The sequence below is a fragment of the Bubalus kerabau genome, chromosome 13 (genome assembly GCF_029407905.1).
Source record: "Bubalus kerabau isolate K-KA32 ecotype Philippines breed swamp buffalo chromosome 13, PCC_UOA_SB_1v2, whole genome shotgun sequence".
Classification (NCBI taxonomy): Eukaryota; Metazoa; Chordata; class Mammalia; order Artiodactyla; family Bovidae; genus Bubalus; species Bubalus kerabau.
The window spans coordinates 40,960,972-40,981,855 of NC_073636.1; the positions used below are offsets into that span (position 1 = coordinate 40,960,972).

The 20,884-nt window shown below is 40.2% G+C and overlaps 1 protein-coding gene and 1 long non-coding RNA gene across 3 annotated transcripts; one reads left to right on the forward strand and one right to left on the reverse strand.

Annotated features, from left to right (window-relative positions):
- Positions 1–57: 57 nt before the first annotated feature.
- On the reverse strand, positions 58–2,092 carry NKX2-4 (NK2 homeobox 4). Its single transcript, XM_055545416.1, has 2 exons — positions 973–2,092; positions 58–659 (listed from the first exon to the last, which is right to left on the reverse strand). The coding sequence occupies exons 1-2, from the start codon at positions 1,412–1,414 to the stop codon at positions 58–60; spliced, it is 1,044 nt and encodes a 347-aa protein (XP_055401391.1). The 5' UTR covers positions 1,415–2,092.
- Positions 519–4,428, forward strand: LOC129626262 (uncharacterized). 2 transcript variants are annotated; one of them, XR_008701876.1, is made up of 4 exons: positions 519–686; positions 2,088–2,222; positions 2,755–2,931; positions 3,791–4,428. It is a non-coding gene; the product is annotated as an uncharacterized LOC129626262 (long non-coding RNA). The 2 variants fall into 2 exon arrangements; XR_008701875.1 differs by having other exon boundaries at positions 2,856–2,931; positions 3,791–4,424.
- Positions 4,429–20,884: the final 16,456 nt, after the last annotated feature.

Genomic DNA, 20,884 nt, shown 5'->3' on the forward strand with positions numbered 1-20,884 from the left:
CGCCGTCGGCGCGAGCAGACCTTCGGGCGGCGGCGGGACCCCCGGCCAGCCGCGCCGTCACCACGTCCGGCCGTAGAGCAGGTTGGCGCCCAGCGCGCTGCCGCCGTAGTCCCCCGCCGCCGCCGCGTCCAGCCCCGACAGGCCTGCCCCCGCCCCGTGCAGAGCAGGCGGGCTGGGCGACAGCTCCTCCAGCTCCGGCGTCGGCGCGGGCGGCTGCGGGCCGGCCTGGGGCGTCGGCGTGGCCGCGCCGTTCTGGCAGGGCTTGCCGTCCTTGACCAGCACGGGCACGGCCACGCGGCGCGGCGACGGCGGCGGCGGCGGGCCCAGGCCGGCCTCCTGCTGCAGCTGCTGCGCCGCTTTGTCCTTGGCCTGGCGCTTCATCTTGTAGCGGTGGTTCTGGAACCAGATCTTCACCTGAGTGGGCGTCAGGTGGATCATGCTGGCCAGGTGCTCGCGCTCGGGCGCCGACAGGTACTTCTGCTGCTTGAAGCGCCGCTCCAGCTCGTACACCTGCGCCTGCGAGAACAGCACGCGGCGCTTCCTCCGCGGCGCCGCCGCAGCGTGCAGGGGCGCCAGCGACTTGGCCGCGTCCGCGATGCCCGTCAGCGACCCCATGCCGGCCACGTTCACGCCCGCCGACGGCCCCATGAACCTGGAGACTGCGGAGGGACCCAAGGGGAAGACCGGTCAGCAGCCGCCGCCCCGCTCTCTTCACACCGCGGCGGCCGCGACGCCGGCGGGGCCGGTTGGGTCCCAGGACGCCCCGCGCGCTCGGGGTCCCGGGGTCCCAGGACGCCCCGCGCGCTCAGTGTCTCAGGGTCCCAGGACGCCCCGCGCGCTCAGTGTCTCAGGGCCCCAGGACGCCCCGCGGACCCCCGGCCGGATTCCCAAGCACTCCCCGCGCCCCGGGCTGCGGCGGGGAACGCCCGCGCCGTCCTCGGCCCTCAGTCCCGCACTCCTCGCCCCGCTCACTTGACGAGTAGCGCGGGTCCGGGTTGGCGCCGTACCAGCCGGTGGCCGCGGCGGCCGCGCCGCCCCGCACGCCGTCTGTGTAGGCGGGCAGCTCGCCCACGTTGCCCAGGCCGCCGTTGCAGTAGCCGCCCACGGCGCCGTGCGGGAACTGCGAGACGCCGGGCGGCATGTGGTAGGTGGCGGCTGCCGCCGCTGCAGCCGCCGCCGCTGCCGCCGCCGCCGCGTTGTGGCCCGCCATGGCGTGCGGGGGCTGCATGCCCGCCGCGGCCGCCGCCTGCGAGGAGGGCCCGGGCGGCGGCGCGCGGTAGGCGGCCCCCAGGGGTGCCCCCAGGCCGGGCGGCGTGCCGTCCATGGCGCCGCCGAACTTCTTGTAGGTCTCCTCGATGGGGCTCAGGATGTCGGACACGGAGAAGGGCGTCGTGTGCTTGGGGCTCAACGACATGGCTCGGCGGGCGGCCAGGTAGGGGGGCCCGGGGCGCGCGCGGGTCGCCGCCACCTCGGCCGCGGCGGCTGCGCCTGTGACCAGGAGTCGGCGGCGCGGCGAGCCCCCCGAGCTGCGGGATCTGGGGTTTATTTTAGTCCGGCGCCGGGTTTACGACAGACTCGGGGGGCGGAGCAACATCCCAAACGAGCAAACAATGGTCCTTGACATCTTTTTTCTCTCGCCAACACCCCCACTCCACCCCCACTCCCCATAGAGGAGGCAAAAAGGTAAAGGGGGCAGTTGGATGTTTCTTGAAAGGATCACTCCCTTCGCTTTCTCCATCCTTCCTGCTTCCATCCAGACTTCCTGTTACCCTAGCCCTGGAGCATCAGAAACAGAAACTCTGAGGCTGGCGTCGAGGCTGGATGTGAAGGACTCCGTGCCTCTGCCCATCAGACCCCAGTTTCCTAAAGTGATTTAGTAGCAAAGTCCAGTGTATTTGGAGGTGGGGGGGAGGTGGACAGAATGGTGCTAAGTTGAGAGCGGATGGCTGTTTCGCCTAGTCCTCTCCAGCTATCAGCCTCTCACTTGCTCCATCATCTAAAGTGTTAAAAAAAAAAAAAAGCTCTTGGGTCCCACCGTAAGAGCGCATAAAGAGATGAGGTACAATGACCGTCCTCTCCCTTTGTAGGGTTTCTAATTTATGCGTCTTTAGCCTCTCAAGCATCATTTTGTGGGCAACCAACCGGGCACTTTCAAATTAGCTCAAAGTATCCAAATCCAAAGAAGAGAAAACACAGAGACACAAATACACGGATGCTAATTTGTAAGTATTCTGTTTCTGCTCTGTGGGGATAGAGGTTAGATAAGGGAAAGAGGTTAGGTTTTTATGTGTTCTCATGTTTCCTGTTCAGCTCGCACCTGTAAAGTTCTGTACAGGTTTCTTTCCCTTTTGTTTTCCTCCCGCACCCCACCTCCCCCGAGTGAAAATATCCAACTTGGGGTTTACTGGCCTATCACTACAGTAATTAAAAAAAAAACACCCCCAATGTCCAAAATTTCTAGCTATTCGAAATGGGCCTTTTATTGTTCAAAAAATATAATCTGCTAAAAAATGTGAAATGGATACAGAAATCAGGTGAAAGTGGTACTTTCACTTGAAAGATACTCAACTGTAGATAAATGATTAAAAAAAAAACTTTGTCATCCTTTGATTTGTAAATTTACCTACATAGCATAGAAGAACTTAGACATTGTGAACTTTCCTATGAATGCTGAACATGACAAAGAATATGACAAAAGAAGTCTGTGAGGCATATTGACTAAAATTTGAAAAGTCCTTCACTTAAAACACCCAGGGAAACGAAGATGCAGTTTTTAAGGTTTCCTGGAGACTGGGGCAGGAGAAAGAAAAACAGGGAGAGTGCTTTCTTACGCAAGATTTTATTGTTTAAAACAGAAGAAGAACAGGATGTAAGAAAACAATTCCAGTTTAACCTATTAGAACATAAAATCTAATAGGACACATCTTGAAGGTAAGAACAATTACCTATTCCTTGTTTGGTTTCAGCACTTTGATTGGAATGTTTTCCATGGTTTTGCTTTTATTGTTTTAATCATTGTTTTGTTCATTTCAGTGAGTTTTGCAAAGAATCTACGGGTAGGGGGATGGGGGAGAAGGGACCCATATTTACCTACGAGAAAAAAGTGTCAACCAGGCAAGTGTGTAGAGTATTAGTATTTTAAAATACTGAAAGAACAAAAGACAAGGTACCATGATTAATTATTTGCAGATGTCAGTTATTAGCAGTATTAGTATTGCTACAATTTTAACACCATGCCACTTTTACAGGTCTTTCCTAAGCTTGAAACATTTGGGCTGGGTCTTCTTCCTTACCTGCAGTTGAATTGCTTACTTAATTTTTTTTAAATTAATGAATTACAGAGAAGCATTTATGTATGTATTTAAGTAGTTGCTGGAATCTTGAAAACTGCACTTTGGTTTTTAAGTTTTGGTTTAATTCAAAATGTATTGTTTACTTGATCCACTTAAATAAAAAATAATAGTCTTTCATTTCAAACTTTCCTCAAAGATAACAGGGTAAGTAAAAATAGTTGTTTTAACATCCATGGACAGAAAAAGTCATTTGTGAACCATTATGTTTTACCTTTAAAGTTCAAACATGTTTCAAAAATGAAACCTATTATCATAGTCTTTGTATTGGTTAGTTATCCAAGCTGCAAAAGTACTTATCATTAGTTTTTTCCAGACAGTTATTATTTACTCTGTTTTCAGGCTATACATTTCATCTCATGTAATATTTTTATAAACTTTAGCAGTTCGCTTGAATGGTTGAACTACAAGTTGTTGCTTATTTTGTTTTTCAACTGTAGTGGCTCCTGCTACAAGTTCAATGACATCTAGAAAGCTCACACCTTTGAATAAAGAAAGCACCTTATCGTGTCTGGAGGCTCTCTGCAGACTGTCTCTTCCTGACTGCTTGGGAACTTGATACCCTAATTAGTACTCCTTTACTAGAGGTAAACAGTTATGGAAAATATCCACAATCTTCAACAGTTCTTCCTCTCAACTGTCTGGGTCTCGTTCCAGAAATTGCATATCTTTGTGCTGAAAACACTGGAAGTGTGCAGATGATTCTGAAAACATGTATTCTGGAGGATGTGTAAGGATGTGTATATACAGATGCAAATTAGAATAATCCAATTGATACTCCATTAAAGGTTTTTATCAAATTCATTTCATCATATTATTGTCTGCCTAAATTATGTATGGAAATTAATACTCAGTAGATTGTTAAATACTGTTGACCAAACTGGATTTCACAGGAAATATATTTCTGAGAAATGTTTTCCTGTTGGTTTTTTTCTTTTCTTAAAAACAATGCTGGCACTCAGCAAAAAACAACAACAACAACAAATACTACCAAAGAGAACACGGTGAAAAGAGATGGCCCTGCCTCCCCATCCTCCAGCCTTCTTCTTTCCCCTCAGAGGCACGGTTACCTCATTCTTCTGGGTGAGTCTATACATCTTGAAACATGCTGCCATTTTACACACGGGAGGTGGCATGTGGTTTGATACCTTGGTTTTTTCACAGCTTAGGTTTTTGTACGTTTGTATACCACACCACTGAAAACTTAATAATTGGACTGTGGCAGACATAGAAAAATTACCTAAACAAAAAGATTTAATAGAATCTCTTGGCTTTCTGACAAAAATGTGGTATTCGTTGAAAATTTCTCGTGTATTAGTTAACCTTAGGGCCACAATTATTTGGCAAAACAGTCCTGAGGTAGGAGCCTTACCCAAATAGGGGATTTGCTGTTGTCAAACAGAAGCTCAGAGAAAGAGGCCTGAGAGACCTTGCAAAACCAGTCAGTTACTTAAAGGGCAATGTTGTTTTTCTAAGGTAGCAAGTAGATATCTAGTGTGTCCTGAATTTACTTATAAAGGAAAATAATGTTTGAAAATACAACTTTCTGCTTAATATTCAAGATCCATGCCTTTTAGAAATGAGACACTTGCCACATTTGTGACTAGTTTAAAATAGTTGTTAATAAAATTCTTACTCTTTGGAAGTGCCTTTAAAATATCACCTTTGCAGTAGGGAAGGAACAAAAAGAATATGTCAGGATACTAATATTTTGTAGCAAAATTGAGATTATAAAGAGGAAACAAAATTGCTATAGATATGAAACACAAAGTTTTAAAAAATTGTAAATGTTTATGAATTTCACCAATTTCTGAAATTTGATCTCTTTTTATTCCTCCTAAAAGACTCTTTGTTTTAGATGTTCATTTCAATTATTATGAGTCTCTTGTGTTAATTTTACCCTTTGTTACTAACAGAATGACTCTGTTATTTCTACCCCACCCTCAACCCTCGTGCTTCCCCACCAGGGTTCCTTACTTCTGCTCTCCCTGATGCCCTGAAATGCAACTAGGGCCCAGGGCTGAGACTCTCCTTGGGAGGACAAAAAGAAGAAGTTAGAGAACTTGAACCACCCCCCCCACCTCATTCTTTTCATAATTTCTTCACAAATGCAAATTTCTTGCAGTTTAACTCCTCTATTTAAAAAAATTTGAGTCAGTGTTGCCTGATCATCAGATTTTTAGATTGAAAATATTTTTCTGATCAATGAATATATTTTAAAATGAAGTGGTTAGTAGTACAATGTGAGAAAGAGTAGTAGGTGTTAAAGATGTGATTGTTGTTGGAATCCTAATAATGAGACCAATTAAATGATTCCTAAACACACACACACACACACACACACAAAAACGAAGTCTTCCCTTTTAGTGTTGAATTGTAATACTAACTTTTACAGTCTAGGTAGAGAATAAGGTTATGCTACATCAGAGGTGTAAAAATATTAGTCAGTTTTCAAAAATATGAAAATTGACCACTAGGGCACAATTCTCCTACTCTAGGATTACAAGCTTTGGCTAGAAATTTAAATTTTTCTGTGTTTTAAAAATTATTTTTAGAGTAAGTATTAAATACATGATATGGGAAACAAGGGCAGGCAATATGGAATTATATTCCTTATTGCGGCAACAAGTTTACTTGTATATTTTGCTTACACAGAATGTTTAAACTTTAAAATAGCATTTCTATTGAACATTATCTGACATTTTTACATGTCTTGGAATGTAATTGAATTGTTCTTTTATAGGAAGAAAGAATTACTTGAATTTTAAGCAAAATTGTATTTCTATTTATTATTTTGTGTGAGAAGCTAGTCTAAGTTTGCACTATATCTCTCCACATAACCTGAGTGATTACATACAACTTTTTAAAAAATACAATTTTATAACTTTTATTCTCATGTGCACTTAATTTTTCCAAATCTAAGAGGTTCATTGAATTTACTGTAAAGTCTCTTTCTGTCCTACAAGTCCCATTAAAGATGTATCTTTTTATGTTTACAGATTAATTTGTGATTATCAAGGAATGTATCTGTCTTTCCACCTGAGTCAGGTACTGGGGTTATTTGTTATTGTCACTTACTTGAAAAAGAAACTTCAGTTTGGGGTATTTTGATAAACTGTTTGTTGCATTTATTAACAAAGTTTTACTATGTAAATTTTTTGGGCATGAATTGAATTTGAGCAAACTCTGGTAGATAGTGAAGGACAGGGAAGCCTGGCGTTCTGCAGTCCATGGGGTTGTAAAGAGTCGGACAGGACTGAGCAACTAAACAACAAGATGTATATTTTAAAAGAAAAACAACTATGACAATAATATAATTAGAAAATATTGCCCAATTTTGTTGTGTTTGTTCTGTGTACTACAAATGTGGAGGTCTCTGCATTCTAGGTTGAGAATTGTACTTGATGCAATAGTCTGGTGTTCATGTCATAAATCAAAATCAGTTTTTGGTACATTTTAAGCAATTTAGTTTCTGGTTCAATAATTTATAAAGCTTGATATGAAATACTCTTTATTAATGTGCTTTATATAGACACTGAGTGGCATGAAGAGAACTAATTGATGAAAGTTGCCTTGTAAGGTTTTCTTTAAAAAAAAATTTTTTTTTTAAATCTAGTAAAATGAGTCTTAAATTATAACAAACCTGTCAGATGAACTTGATAATTACTAAATATTGACTCAAAATACCAGTTTGTAAAGTAAACTAACAGTGAGGCGACTCTTCAGTAAAACTAGTGTTTATTAAGTATTTGAAAATTAAGTCCTAAATTTGATCTTGTAACTGTGTAGGGAATTACAGAGGTAATACTGGAAACAAGTATCATGAGACAAGAGCTGTTGGAATTTGGCCAAAAACGCCACATAAGAATTACTTGAGAAAATCAATACAGCTTGAATGAAAGCAACATTGGTATACAACAAGTCTTTAAAAATAAGTAATTCTCTCACGGAGTAAATCATCTTTTCCAAAATAAAAAGCATATGTGTACACGCAAAATAGTTTAGAAAGCTAACAAAACTATCTTAACTATAGGAAAATGGCAAATTTTAGTGAGTAAAAGATTGTTTTTAATTACAAAGTAAAAGAAATTTAAAATAGAATTTTTAATTGTTTAAAGTTCACTTTTTAATGGGATAAATAAATGTTGATCTGTGAAGGGTAGTTTATGCTTGAATGTTGTGCATAAGTCATTCTAGGAGTTAGATGATGGAAAATGTGCTAATTGTTTTGTGTTTTATGTACTTACCATTATAAACATATAAAATACTCTCAAAGATCTGAAAGAGAACTATTTCACATACGAAGTTTTAGTTTTCTGTAAATAGTCTGGTATGTATGAAGATTTCTTCTGGAGTTAGTTCTCTTAAATGCAGTGTTTTTTTAGAATAATCTGTGGTAGTGCATATATGATTGAGCTGTCTCTGTGAACATAATTGATGACAGTCTGCCTGATGCAGCTCTTATGAACAATTTGCAGAGATTAAAAGGGTGATGGAAATGGTGCTTTAGGAATTGCTTTCTAAAGACACCAGAGGATCGAAAAGAAACCTGGGGTTTCCAGTGCCCTCTGAAATCATTTTCACATAAAACCCAGGTTTAGTAGGTATAAGTGTTGTTTAAGTGCTCAGCTCTTGAAAAAAAATATTTATATGGCATAAAGAGATGATTTGGTCATGGATCTTAAATGATCAAATCAGAGTGTCTGTTCTATAGCTGTTTCAAAAGGAGAAATGGAGAATCTTTTACCTATTCAGTATTCCATATGTACTTGCATTTAAGTACATAGGCAATAAAAGAATATAGATAAATACTCATGAAAGTAAGAAGCTAAGATGTGGCTGAAAGAAGTATCAACTGTATGGGCCATAAAGCCTATTGAGTTCCTATAGTTGAGCCTCAGTCTTGGTTGTAAGCTGAAAAGCCAGTTAAACTTTTTTTGGGGAGGGGGGGTGGTAGAGCAACCCCCCTCCTCTGATTCCTCAGGAAAAGAAGGACTTCCTAATACTGTGCTCTGAAAGAAATTCCTCATGAGGGCTTCACATAGGAAACACTGAATATAAAATTATTAATAGTTCTCTAGCAGATGGAGTTATTTCCTGAAGTTAGCTTGTTATAGTGGCTATTCGTCAACAGTTTGAGACCTCAACACCAGCTCAACTAAGGTAACTCCAAGGTGTGAGTGCAAAGTAAGCAGCCTGGTCCAGATGTGTAACCTTCTGATGGCTGAGGAATAAACTCCACACCTTTCAAAGAAGACTTCATAAAAACCACAACATTGTTATGCTTTCCCTATTACAAAGTTCTTATACCGAGGCTATGACCCTCTAACTTGCAGGTATCAGTCCAGTTCAATACTTGGATGCCACATTGTAAGTTTGGTTTCCTCCCATAAAGCCCTCTAAATATAAGAAGGTATTATATTAATCATATTATCATACTATGTCTCTCCTTTTCACAGAAAAATTCCCCAGAACAAAAACATCTGTAATGAACATACACAGTTATTACCCAAGAATTTATCAAGTGATTACTATTTATCAAGTGATTATCAAGAGTGCCCTGAGTGCTTTAGAAAATTGGAAAGGGAACCTGTCTGGTACCAGAAAGGGGAAACTTATTTTTGTCATCCTTATCCTGATCTTGAAATGGTTCAGTTCAGTTCAGACACTCAGTCGTGTCTGACTATTTGCGACCCCATGAACCGCAGCATGCCAGGCCTCCCTGTCCATCACCAACTCCCGGAGTTTACTGAAACCCATGTCCATTGTGTCAGTGATGCCATCCAACCATCTCGTCCTCTGTCATCCCCTTCTCCTCCTGCCTTCAATCTTTCCCAGAATCAGGGTCTTTTCAAATGAGTCAGCTCTTCGCATCTGGTGGCCAAAATACTAAGGTTTCAGCTTCAACATCAGTCCTTCCAGTGAACACTCAGGACTGATCTCCTTTCAGATGGACTGGTTGGACCTCCTTGCAGTCCAAGGGACTCTCAAGAGTCTTCTCGAACACAAGTTCAAAAGTATCAGTTCTTCAGCACTCAGCTTTCTTTATAGTCCAGCTCACATTCATGCATGACTACTGGAAAAACCATAGCTTTGACTAGATGGACCTTTGTTGGCAAAGTAATGTCTCTGCTCTTTAATATGCTGTCTAGGTTGGTCATAACTTTCCTTCCAAGGAGTAAGAGTCTTTTAATTTCATGGCTGCAGTCACCATCTGCAGTGATTTTGGAGCCCCCAAAAATAAAGTCAGCCACCGTTTCCACTGTTTCCCCATCTATTTGCCATGAAGTGATCGGACCGGATACCATGATCTTAGTTTTCTGAATGTTGAGCTTTAAACCAACTTTTTCACTCTCCTCTTTCACTTTCATTGAGAGGCTCTTTAGTTCTTCTTCACTTTCTGCCATAAGGGTGGTGTCATCTGCATATCTGAGGTTATTGATATTTCTCCTGGCAATCTTGATTTCAGCTTGTGCTTCATCCAGCTCGGCATTTCTCATGATGTACTCTGCATATAAGTTAAATAAGCAGAGTGACAATATACAGCCTTGACATACTCCTTTTCCTATTGGGAACCAGTCTGTTGTTCCATGTCCAGTTCTAACTGTTACTTCCTGACCTGCATACAGATTTCTCAAGAGGCAGGTCAGGTGGTCTGATATTCCCATATCTTTCAGAATTTTCCATAGTTTATTGTGATCCACACAGTCAAAGGCTTTGGCATAGTCAATAAAGCAGAAGTAGATGTTTTACTGGAACTCTCTTGCATTTTTGATGATCCAGCGGATGTTGGCAGTTTGATCTCTGGTTCCTCTGCCTTTTCTAAAACCAACTTGAACATCTGGAAGTTCACGGTTCACGTATTGCTGAAGCCTGGCTTGGAGAATTTTGAGCATTACTTTACTAGCGTGTGAGATGAGTGCAATTGTGTGGTAGTTTGAGCATTCTTTGGCATTGCCTTTCTTTGGGATTGCAATGAAAACTGACCTTTTCCAGTCCTGTGGCACTTTAAAATTATATGTACATATATGTGTATTACTTTATTTATCATTTTAAGTTTTATGTATGTATGAACATATGCTTATGTATACATATATGTGTATACACACATGTATACATGCCAGGTTCTAAACAACTGACTTACTAATGAACTTTTTAGAACATATCCTACTTGTTGCTGGCGGATTCTTTACCAACTGAGCTAACAGGGAAGCCTTGTAAGGTGGGGATAAGGCTAAAATCCTATAACCCACTAACAATCATCTTTTACTAATATGCTTTATACATGCGTGAACTGTAGGTGCTTATCTCATTTGATTGTTATAGTAGAAGGGAGCTTAAAATGTGATCAACAGTGATAGTGATTCAAGTGAAAAAAATACTTTTTTTCTTCCAGTTATATTGAAATATAATTGGCATACAGCACTGTATAAGTTTAAGGTATACAAGAAAGTGAAGTAGCTCAGTCGTGTCCAACTCTTTGCTATCCTGTGGACTGTAGCCTACCAGGCTCCTCCCTCCATGGGATTCTCCAGGCAAGAATACTGGAGTGGGTTGCCATTTCCTTCTCCAGGGGATCTTCCCAACCCAGGGATCAAACCTGGGTCTCCCGCATTGCAGGCGGACGCTTTAACCTCTGAGCCACCAGGCTAAAGCACAAATCCAGTCTCTTTTTCTGAGTTTGTTTTTGAAGTATAATTTACCTACATCACTATGTTAGTTCCTGTTACATGACATAGTGATTTGATACTTTTATACATTTCAAGCTGATTAATAAGTCTGCTGCTGCTGCTGCTAAGTCACTTCAGTCGTGTCCGACTCTGTGGGACCCCATAGACGGCAGCCCACCAGGCTCCCCCATCCCTGGGATTCTCCAGGCAAGAACACTGGAGTGGGTTGCCATTTCCTTCTCCAATGCATGAAAGTGAAAAGTGAAAGTGAAGTCACTCAATCGTGTCTGACTCTTCACGACCCTGTGGACTGCAGACTACCAGGCTCTAGTCCTTGGGATTTTCCAGGCAAGAGTACTGGAGTGAGTTGCCATTGCCTTCTCCGATTAATAAGTCTAGCTTTGATATATTATTCAATACACACAAAGACATTACATAGTTATTGACTGTATTCTTCACATGGTGCATTTCATATTCATGACTCACTTATTTTGCCATTGGAAGTTTATACCTCTTAATCTCCCTCACCTATTTTTTTTCCTGCCATTACTCCCCTTAACTCTGGAAAACATGTTTGTTCTCTGTTTATATATTTTGCTGTGTTGATTCTTTTTTTTTTAGATTCCACATGTAAATGAATAAATGTAAATGCTCACACAGTACTTGTCTTTTTCTGACTTATTTCACTTAGCACATTACCCTCTAGTATGAACAAATCTAGTGGAGGTGACAGAATTCCAGCTGAACTATTCAAAATCCTAAATGATGATGCTGTTAAAGTGCTGCACTCAGTATGTCAGCAAATTTGAAAAGATCAGCAGTGGTCACAGGACTGGAAAAAGTCAGTTTTCATTCCAGTCCCCAAAGAGGGCAATGCCAAAGAATGTTCAAACTACCGTATACTTGTGCTCATTTCACTTGTGCTAGCAAGGTTATGCTCAAAATCCTTCAAGCTTGGCTTCAGTAGTACATGAACTGAGAACTTCCAGATACACAAGCTGGGTTTTGAAGAGGCAGAGAAGCCAGAAACCAAATTGCCAGCATTCTTTGGATCATAGAGAAAGCAAGGGAATTCCAGAGAAACTTCTGCTTCGTTGACTATGCTGAAGCCTTTGACTATGTGGATCACAGCAAACTGTGGAAAATTCTTAAAAGAGATGGGAATACCAGACCACCTTACCTGTCTCCTGAGAAACCTGTATGCAGGTCAAGAAGTAACAGTTAGAACTAGACATGGAACAATGGACTGGTTCCAAATTGGGAAAGGAGAAAACAAGGCTATGTATTTATTTAATACATAATCTGCTTATTTAATATTATTAATATATGTAGACAAGATCATGTGAAATGCTGGGGTGGATGGAACACAAGCTGGAGTCAAGATTGCTGGGAGAAATATCAACCACCTCAGATATGCAGATGATGCGACTGTAATTGTGAAAAGTGAAGCGGAACTAAAGAGCTTCTTGAGGATGAAAGAGGAGAGTGAAAAAGCTGCCTTGAAACTCAACTTAAAATTGTATCAAGTTTAAATTTCAGTGTTCATAAATAAAATTTTATTGAACAGAGCAGCATACCTTTATCAGTGGCAGAGTTGAGTACAGTAGTTGCAACAGAGACCACATGGCCCACTAGTCTAAATATTCACTTGCTGGTGCTTTTACGATAATGTTGGTCAACCTCAGCCAAGTTGAAAGTGAAAGTCATTTTTCCAAATATGCAGTCCCACAACTATCTCCAGAAGTAATCACTATGGAGGGTTTTCTGGGTATGTTTTTCTAGGTGTGTATGAATACACGTATATTTTGTAGTTCTATTTCTTTATGTATCTATAACTTATGAGTTCACAGTTAAAAAACATAATGGCATCATTACATATATATTCTGATTTTTTCACTTAACTGTATTTTATATCAGCTTGCAAATCAGTACTTTTACATACGTTCCTCGTCAGTACAAATATGTGCTTTAATGGCAGTGTGTGTAGGTGTTCTCTTTCTAATTATTAATGGTCCATGATAGTTTTACTGTATTTTATTTCATGGGTCTCATGTTAACGAGTGTACTTTCTTCCGCTCCTCTTCTCTCTGTCCCTCCCTCTCCCTTTCCACTTGTTTCTTACTATTACAAACAGTGCTGCAGTGAGTACGTGCAGATCTGTGTGTACTGGTACAAATAATTCCTCAGGATGGATTTCTAGATGTAAAATTGGATGGAAGGATAAGTTTATTATACATTGTGGAAGAAGTTGCCAAATTACCCTCCCAAAAACCTGTATCAGTTTACATATCAGCCATGTGCGATGTAACTTTTTGTCTCTCACCAACACTGGATGATTATTTAAAAGTGCGTTTTTTAATCAGTCTAGTTCAGTTTTACATACATAACTTAGTATTTCCTTAATAGTCTTCTATTTACTAAGTTACTATTGCTCATTTAAAAAACCAAAAGAAGGAAAGAAAATTAACCAAGACATACATAAAGTGCAAAGGGAAAGTCCTTTGAAATAACATTCAGAAATAACCACTCTTAAATAAATATTCAAGCTAGAAATTTTAGCTTAGGGCTCTGATATATTCAAATTTTCATTCTTGTTAGTTTTCTATGAGAGGAATATGGCATAGTAAAAAGCAATCATGCTTTAGAATTAGACTTCAGTTGATTCCTACTCTATTGAACTGTAAAACTAGATGGCAAATTTTACTAAAACTTTCTGAACTCAGTTTTCTCAGCTGTAAAAACGTGAAGGGTAGCTTAAATAGGTTTAAATAGTAGATGAAATCACTGATCATAGCTGTTCCCTAGAATATTTGCTTTTTTTCTTGCTTCCTTTATTTTACTCTCACTCACTGCTTTCTTTCTGAGAACAACAGAAAGACATATTTCCTGAAATACCATGTAGTATTGTAGAGGTTGGCAACCCACAATATGTCAAAGGAGATAGATGAGAAGTAACATTAGTATAATAACGGATATGGGCTTGTGTTGAGATTTATGCCTTTAAGGGCTGAGTATTCTCACCATCTCCTGACATCTCTCCTTCAGTTCTTCTCTTGTCCCATGACATTCTATAGCCAAAATGTTGAATAACATTATCCCCCCTTTGGAGAAAGCATGACTCTTCAGGCATAAAGAAAGTACTTAAAAATTTTTTTTAATTGAAGTATTGTTCATTTACAATGTTATGTTCGTTTCAGAAGTTAAAGTAATTCAGTTACTTTTAAATACATAGATATGTTTTTTCAGGTTCTTTTCCCTTATAGGCTATTATAAAATATTTATATAGTTTCCTGTGCTACAGAGTGGGTCTTTGTTGGTTATCTGTGTTATGTATAGTAATGTATACATGTTAATCCCAAACTCCTAATTTATCCCTCCCCCACCTTTCCCCTTTGGTAACAAGTTTGTTTTCTAGGTCTGTGTGTCTATGTCTGTTCTGTATATAAATTCATTTGTATCATTTTTTAAAAGATTCTACATATAGGGGATATAATATGGTATTTCTTATTCTCTGACTTACTTCAGTTAGCATGATACCCTCTAGGTCCATCCATGTTGCTGCAAATAGCATTATTTCATTCTCTTTTATGGATGAGTAATGTTCCATGGTATAAATATACCACGTCTTCTTTATCCATTCATCTGTCGATGGACATTTAAGTTGCCTTCAGGTCTTGGCGGTTGTATATAGTGCTGCAGTGAACATGGGTTCACATACCTTTTCAAATTATGGTTTTTCTGGATATATGCCTCGGAGTAGGATTGTAGGATCATATGGTAGCTCTATTTTTAGTTTTTTAAGGAATGTCCATACTGTTCCCCATAGTAGCTGTACCAATTTACATTCCCCCCAACAGTGTAGGAAGGTTCCTTTCTCTCCACACCCTCTCCAATGGTTTATTATTTGTAGAGATTCTGGTAATGTCCATTCTGACTGGTGTGAGGTGATACCTCATTGTAGTTTTGATTTGCATTTCTCCAGTATTAATAGTTGGGGCTTCCGTGGTAGCTCAGTTGGTAAAGAATCCACCTGCAATGTAGGAGACCTCAGTTCAATTCCTGGGTTGGGAAGCTCTGCTGGAGAAGGGATAGGTTAACCACTCCAGTATTCTTGGCCTTCTCTGGTGACTCAGCTGGTAAAGAATCTGCCTGCAATGCAGGAGACCTGGGTTCCATCCCTGGGTTGGAAAGATCCCCTGGAGAAGGGAAAGGCTAACCACTCCAGTATTCTGGCCTGGAGATTCCATGGACTATATAGTCCATGGGGTTGCAAGAGTCGGACACAACTGTGTGAATAATTACTGATGTTGAATATGTTTCCATGTGCCTTTTGACTATCTGTATGTCTTATTTGGAAAAAGGTTTAGGTCGTCTACCCATTTTTGATTGGGATTTTTGTTTTTTTGATTTTGAGCTGTATGAGCTGTTTGTATATTTTGGAGATTAACCCTTTGTCAGTTGCATCATTTGCAAGTTATTTTCTCCCATTCTGTATGTTCCCTTTTTATTTTGTGTGCAAAACCTTTTAATTAGGTCCCATTTGTTTATTTTTGTTTTTATGCCATTACTTTAGCAGATGGTTTCATAAAGATACTACTACTCTTTATATCAAAGAGTGTTCTGCCTATATTTTCCTCTAGAAGTTGTATAGTATCTGGTCTTACATATAGGTCTTCAATCCATTTTGGGTTTATTTTTGTGTGTGGTGTGCTGAAGTGTTCTAATTTCATTCTTTTACATGTAGCTATCCAGTTTGCCAAGCACCACTTTTTGAAGAAACTGTCTTTTCTCCATTATATATTCTTGCCTCCTCTGTTGTAGAGGAAATGAAATAAGTGTGTGGGTTTACTTATGGGCTCTCTCTTCTGGTTGCATCACTTCATGGCAAATAGATGGGGAAACAGTGGAAACAGTGAGAGACTTTATTTTTGGGGGCTCCAGAATCATTGCAAATGGTGACTGCAATCATGAAATTAAAAGACACTTGCTCCTTGGAAGAAAAGTTATGAACAACCTAGACAGCATATTACCCCACTCCAGTACTTTTGCCTAGAAAATCCCATGGACGGAGGAGCCTGGTAGGCTGCAGTCCATGGAGTTGCTAGAGTCGGACACGACTGAGCGGCTTCACTTTCACTTTCCATTTTCCACTTTTATGCATTGGAGAAGGAAATGGCAACCCACTCCAGTGTTCTTGCCTGGAGAATCCCAGGGACGGGAGGCCTGGTGGGCTGCCATCTATGGTGTCGCACAGAGTTGGACACGACTGAAGCGACACAGCAGCAGCAGCAGACAGCATATTAAAGAGGAGAGACATTACTTTGCCAACAAAGGTCCGTCTAGTCAAGCTATAGTTTTTCCAGCAGTCATGTATGGATGTGAGAGTTGGACTGTGAAGAAGGCTGAGCGCTGAAGAATTGATGCTTTTGAACTGTGGTGTTGGAGAAGACTCTTGAGAGTCTCTTGGACTGCAAGGAGATCAAACCAGTCCATCCTAAAGGAAATCAATCCTGAACATTCATTGGAAAGACTGATACTGAAGCTGAAACTCCAATACTTTGGCCACCTGATGCAAAGAACTGACTCATCTGAAAAGGCCCTGAAGCTGGGAAAGATTGAAGGCAGGAGGAGAATGGGACGACTGATGAGATGGTTGGATGGCATCACCGACTCAATGGACATGAGTTTGAGTAAACTCTGGGAGTTGGTGATGGACAGGGAGGCCTGGAGTGCTGCAGTCCACGGGGTCACAAAGAGTCGGACACAACTGAGCGACTGAACTGAACTAATTTTGTCCCATTGATCTTTGTGTTCATAATCTTTTTAATGTATTGTTGGATTCAGTTTGTTAACATTTTGTTGAGGATTTTTGCACCTGTACTTATCAGTCATATTGGCCTGTTGTTTTTTTATGTGTGCAGTATCTTTGTCTGGTTTTGGTGTCAAGGTGATGCTGGTTTCACGGGATTAGTTAAGAAGCATTCTTTCCCCTGAAATTTTTGGGATTAGTTTGAGAAGGATAGATGCTTACTTTTCTATTTCTTCCTGGTTCAGTCCTGGGGAATTGTACATTTGTAGGAATTTGTCTACTTCTTTTAGGTTGTCCATTCTGTTGGCATATGGCTGTCCTTTAGTAATATCTGATGATTTGTTGTATTTATGTGCTGTCAGTTGTAACTTCTCCTTTTTCATTTCTGAATTTATTTATTTGAGCCCTCTCTCTTTTCTTCTTGATATATCTGGCTAAAGATTTATCAAGTTTGTTTTATCTTTTCAAAGACCCAGCTTAATTTTGCTGATGTTTTCTATTATTTTTTTAGTCTCTACTTCATTTATTTCTGCTTTGATTTTCATGAGTTCTTTCCTCCTGCTAACTTTGGGTTTTTGTTTGTTGTTTTTCTAGTTTCTTTAGGTGTACAGTTAGATTGTTTGAGATTTTTCTTATTTCTGAAGTAGACTTGTGTCACTAAAAGTTAATCTCTTAGAACTTCTTTTGGTGTGTACCATAGATTTTGGGATCATTGTGTTTTCATTTATTTCAGATTTTTAAAAAATTTCCTCTTTGATTTATTCAGGAATACATTGGTTGTTTAGTAGCCTATTGTTTAACCTCCACGTATTTGTGTTTTTTACATTTTTTTCTTGTACCTGATTTCTTGTCTCATAGTGTTGTGGTCAAAAATATGCTTGATGTGATTTCAATTTTTCACATTTACTGAGGCTCATTTGGTGGTCTAGCATGTGATCTATCCTAGAGAATGTTTCATGTACATTTGAAAACAGTTTGTATTCTGCTGCATTTAGATGGAATTTTCTATATATATATCTTTTAAGTCCATACAGTCTAATATGTCATTAAGGCCAGTATTTCCTTATTGATTTCCATTTGAATGATCTGTCCATTGATGTAAATGAAGTGTTAAAGTCCTGTACTAATATTCTGCTACTGTCAATTTTTCCCTTTATATCTGTTAATATTTGCTTTATGTGTTTAGGTGCTCCTATGTTGGGTGCATATATATTTACAATTGTTATGTCTTCTTCTTAGTCTGTTTTGTGTGATATAAGTGTTGGTACCTTGGCCTTTTTTTTCTATTTCCATTTTAATGATAATCTGGTTAGGAGTTATGCTGTGTTTAATGTTTTCTGCAGTTGTAGGACATATTTCTTCAGTGTCCTTACTTTTTGTCACTCCTGTTGTTTTAGGGCCTCATTAAGGACTTTCTTAAATAGAGCCTGTGTCTCAAAGCTCTTTCAACTGCAATCCCACTGTTATTATACCATAATAGTTATGATGTGGTGGTCAGTCATGGGGTGGGGAGAAGTGTTCTATAATCTTAGGATTAAATCTCAGTCTTTCAGTGGGGCTGTGTCCCTGGATTTGACCTTCACAAGTGTGTTTTAGTTCTCCTCTGCCTGTAGAGAGGCAAAAAAGCTAGAGAGGGCTGGGACTGGAGAAAGGCCCTTCTCCCAGGTCAGAGAAGTCTCCAGTAAAGTCCTTGCCCTTGGAGAATGGGCATTTGTAGGGCAACGCTCTGGGTGCATTTCACAATGGCTACTCTCCCCTCCCCCTACCATAACCCTGTGGGATCTTTCTTGGCTTTTTATCATCAGAACTTGGGATTCTTGGAGGTTAAACCCACAGAAGTGTGGACCCGTCTAAGGCTGAGCACCCCACGAGATTCTCACTCTTATGTTATTCTACCTTCAGCCTCCAGCGATTCATCACATTTGCCATTTGTGTGCCCCTACTGGCTTATGGCTCTTGCACTTCTACTCCAGTTAGACAGATCTCAGCTGTGACTCCCAGGGCTCTCTCATCTTGCCAGATTTCAAGGTAGCAGATAGCCTTGTGTCCTCAGTTCTCTAATGGGTCTAAGAAAGGCCACTGATATTTCAGTTTGTCCAGATTTTGCTTGTTGTAAAAAAGAGAATGATGACTTCTAAGCTCTTTACTTTTAGAGGTGAAATATGCTGAACACTTAGTAGCCACTAAGTAAACAGTTTATTAGACAGTAGAATTTTGGGTATTTGTTTAAAATTTTTATTTTTTGTTCTGAAAATTACCATCTTACATTAAAAAAGCTTAGTATAAAATTAAAGCTGTCTTAAAATAGAGAGTTATAAAAGTGAGATTGGATTTGTTATCAGTAGCATCAAAAGATCTATTTGGTTAATATGATATTGCTAATCAACTAAATCCTAAATTAAAAAAATTTTAAGATCTATTGGTGGAAATTTTATGTGTGTAGGCAGATCTTAATTCAACATAAGAAAAGTCTGGGAAAATTATTCAACAATGTTGGGCATATAGGTGGCAGTTTACTAATTTTAAAATCCATTCCTAATTGTGAATTGATTTGGGGATGCCACTAAATTTTTTCTGTTCCCCCAGGTAAGTAGGTAAAAGCAGAAGTTAAATGACAACGCTTCAGGTGCTGATGATGAAAGATAAACTATCTTGGATGAGAGGGGGCGCTATGTAACTTCCAATGGGGAGAGTCTTTGTTTCTCAGACACTGTCCTTTAAAAGGGGAGAAGTCCACTTCTCTTCCAAAGTTTTGTCTAACTAGAGTTTCAATCTATTTACACACTTTTAATGGTGATGGCGCAGAGGATGCTGATGTTCAGTGCTCTAAACCCCATTCCAGCTTTGCCGCTAAGGGTTAGGCATGGAACCCAGCAGTGCTGGGCTGTGGTGATATTGCTCATGTTACCTGTGAGGCAGAGGACAGAGAAAGTGTGCACAAGCTCCTATGAAGTGACTTTCCCCTTTTGCAGGAGGTCAATGGCAACCCACTCCAGTACTCTTGCCTGGAAAATCCCATGGACGGAGGAGCCTGGTAGGCTGCAGTCCATGGGGTGGCTAAGAGTCGGACATGACTGAGAGACTTCACTTTCACTTTTCACTTTCCTGCATTGGAGAAGGAAATGGCAACCCACTCTAGTGTTCTTGCCTGGAGAATCCCAAGAACGGCAGAGCCTGGTGGGCTGCCATCTATGGGGTCGCACAGAGTCGGACACGACTGAAGCAACTTAGCAGCAGCAGCAGCATGTGCAGAGAAGAGATAAGCTGAGGATGTCTTAAAGGTGATCTCCATTGCTAAACTGCTAAACTCCATTGTAAACTGCTGTGTGTAGCAAGCTTGCTGAAAATACAAAGCTTATGTGCAATATAGCTGTTTTGTATTGCCTTTGTACTAAAAGCTTTATTGTTAATGACAAAGGAGAGAAAGACCTTGGTTGGTTGTTTTACTACTTACTGTTTTATTTTAAAGAAACAATCATGTTCCCAAATGTTGAAAAATAAAGCAAATCTTTTAAATGTTGTTTTCAAGGGCTGAGAAAGATCATTTTGAAATAATGATGTTTCTGAATTTTGTGTAATTTATATACAGTTTTTTTCTTCTCTAATCAACCCCAGATATGTTTGTAAACATATTTATATGTTTCAGGAACCACTTAAGCTGACTTCAGTGTATTTCCTGAAGAGTTGAGCCCAGAAAATTTAGGGCTTTGCCCAAGTCACTTTTGATAGTTAGTGGCAGAGTTGATAGATTTTACATAAAGTGATCCTCTCTTAGCAGTCATAATTATAAAAAATTTTTAATTAAGGCATAATTAAGATACCTTAAAATTCACCCTTTTAGTGTTCAGTTCTGTGAGGTTTGACAAATGCATGTAGTCACGTAGTCACGTAATCACTACTACAATAAAAATACTGAATATTTTCATTAACCAAAAAAAGATCAACTGTGGCCTTATAAAGATTTAGATTTTGCTTTTAGGTCTATGATACTTTTGTGAGAATATAGGAAGTGTGGATCTAATTATTTATTTCCTTCTTCCTTCCCCTTTCTTCCC

Excerpts from the sequence above, each read along its gene's own strand:
- NKX2-4 (XM_055545416.1), bottom strand. The coding sequence starts at position 1,414 with ATGTCGTTGAGCCCCAAGCACACGACGCCCTTCTCCGTGTCCGACATC. Across the intron at positions 660-972 it reads GGACCCGCGCTACTCGTCAA|TCTCCAGGTTCATGGGGCCG; the intron begins GTGAGCGGGGCG and ends GTCCCTCCGCAG.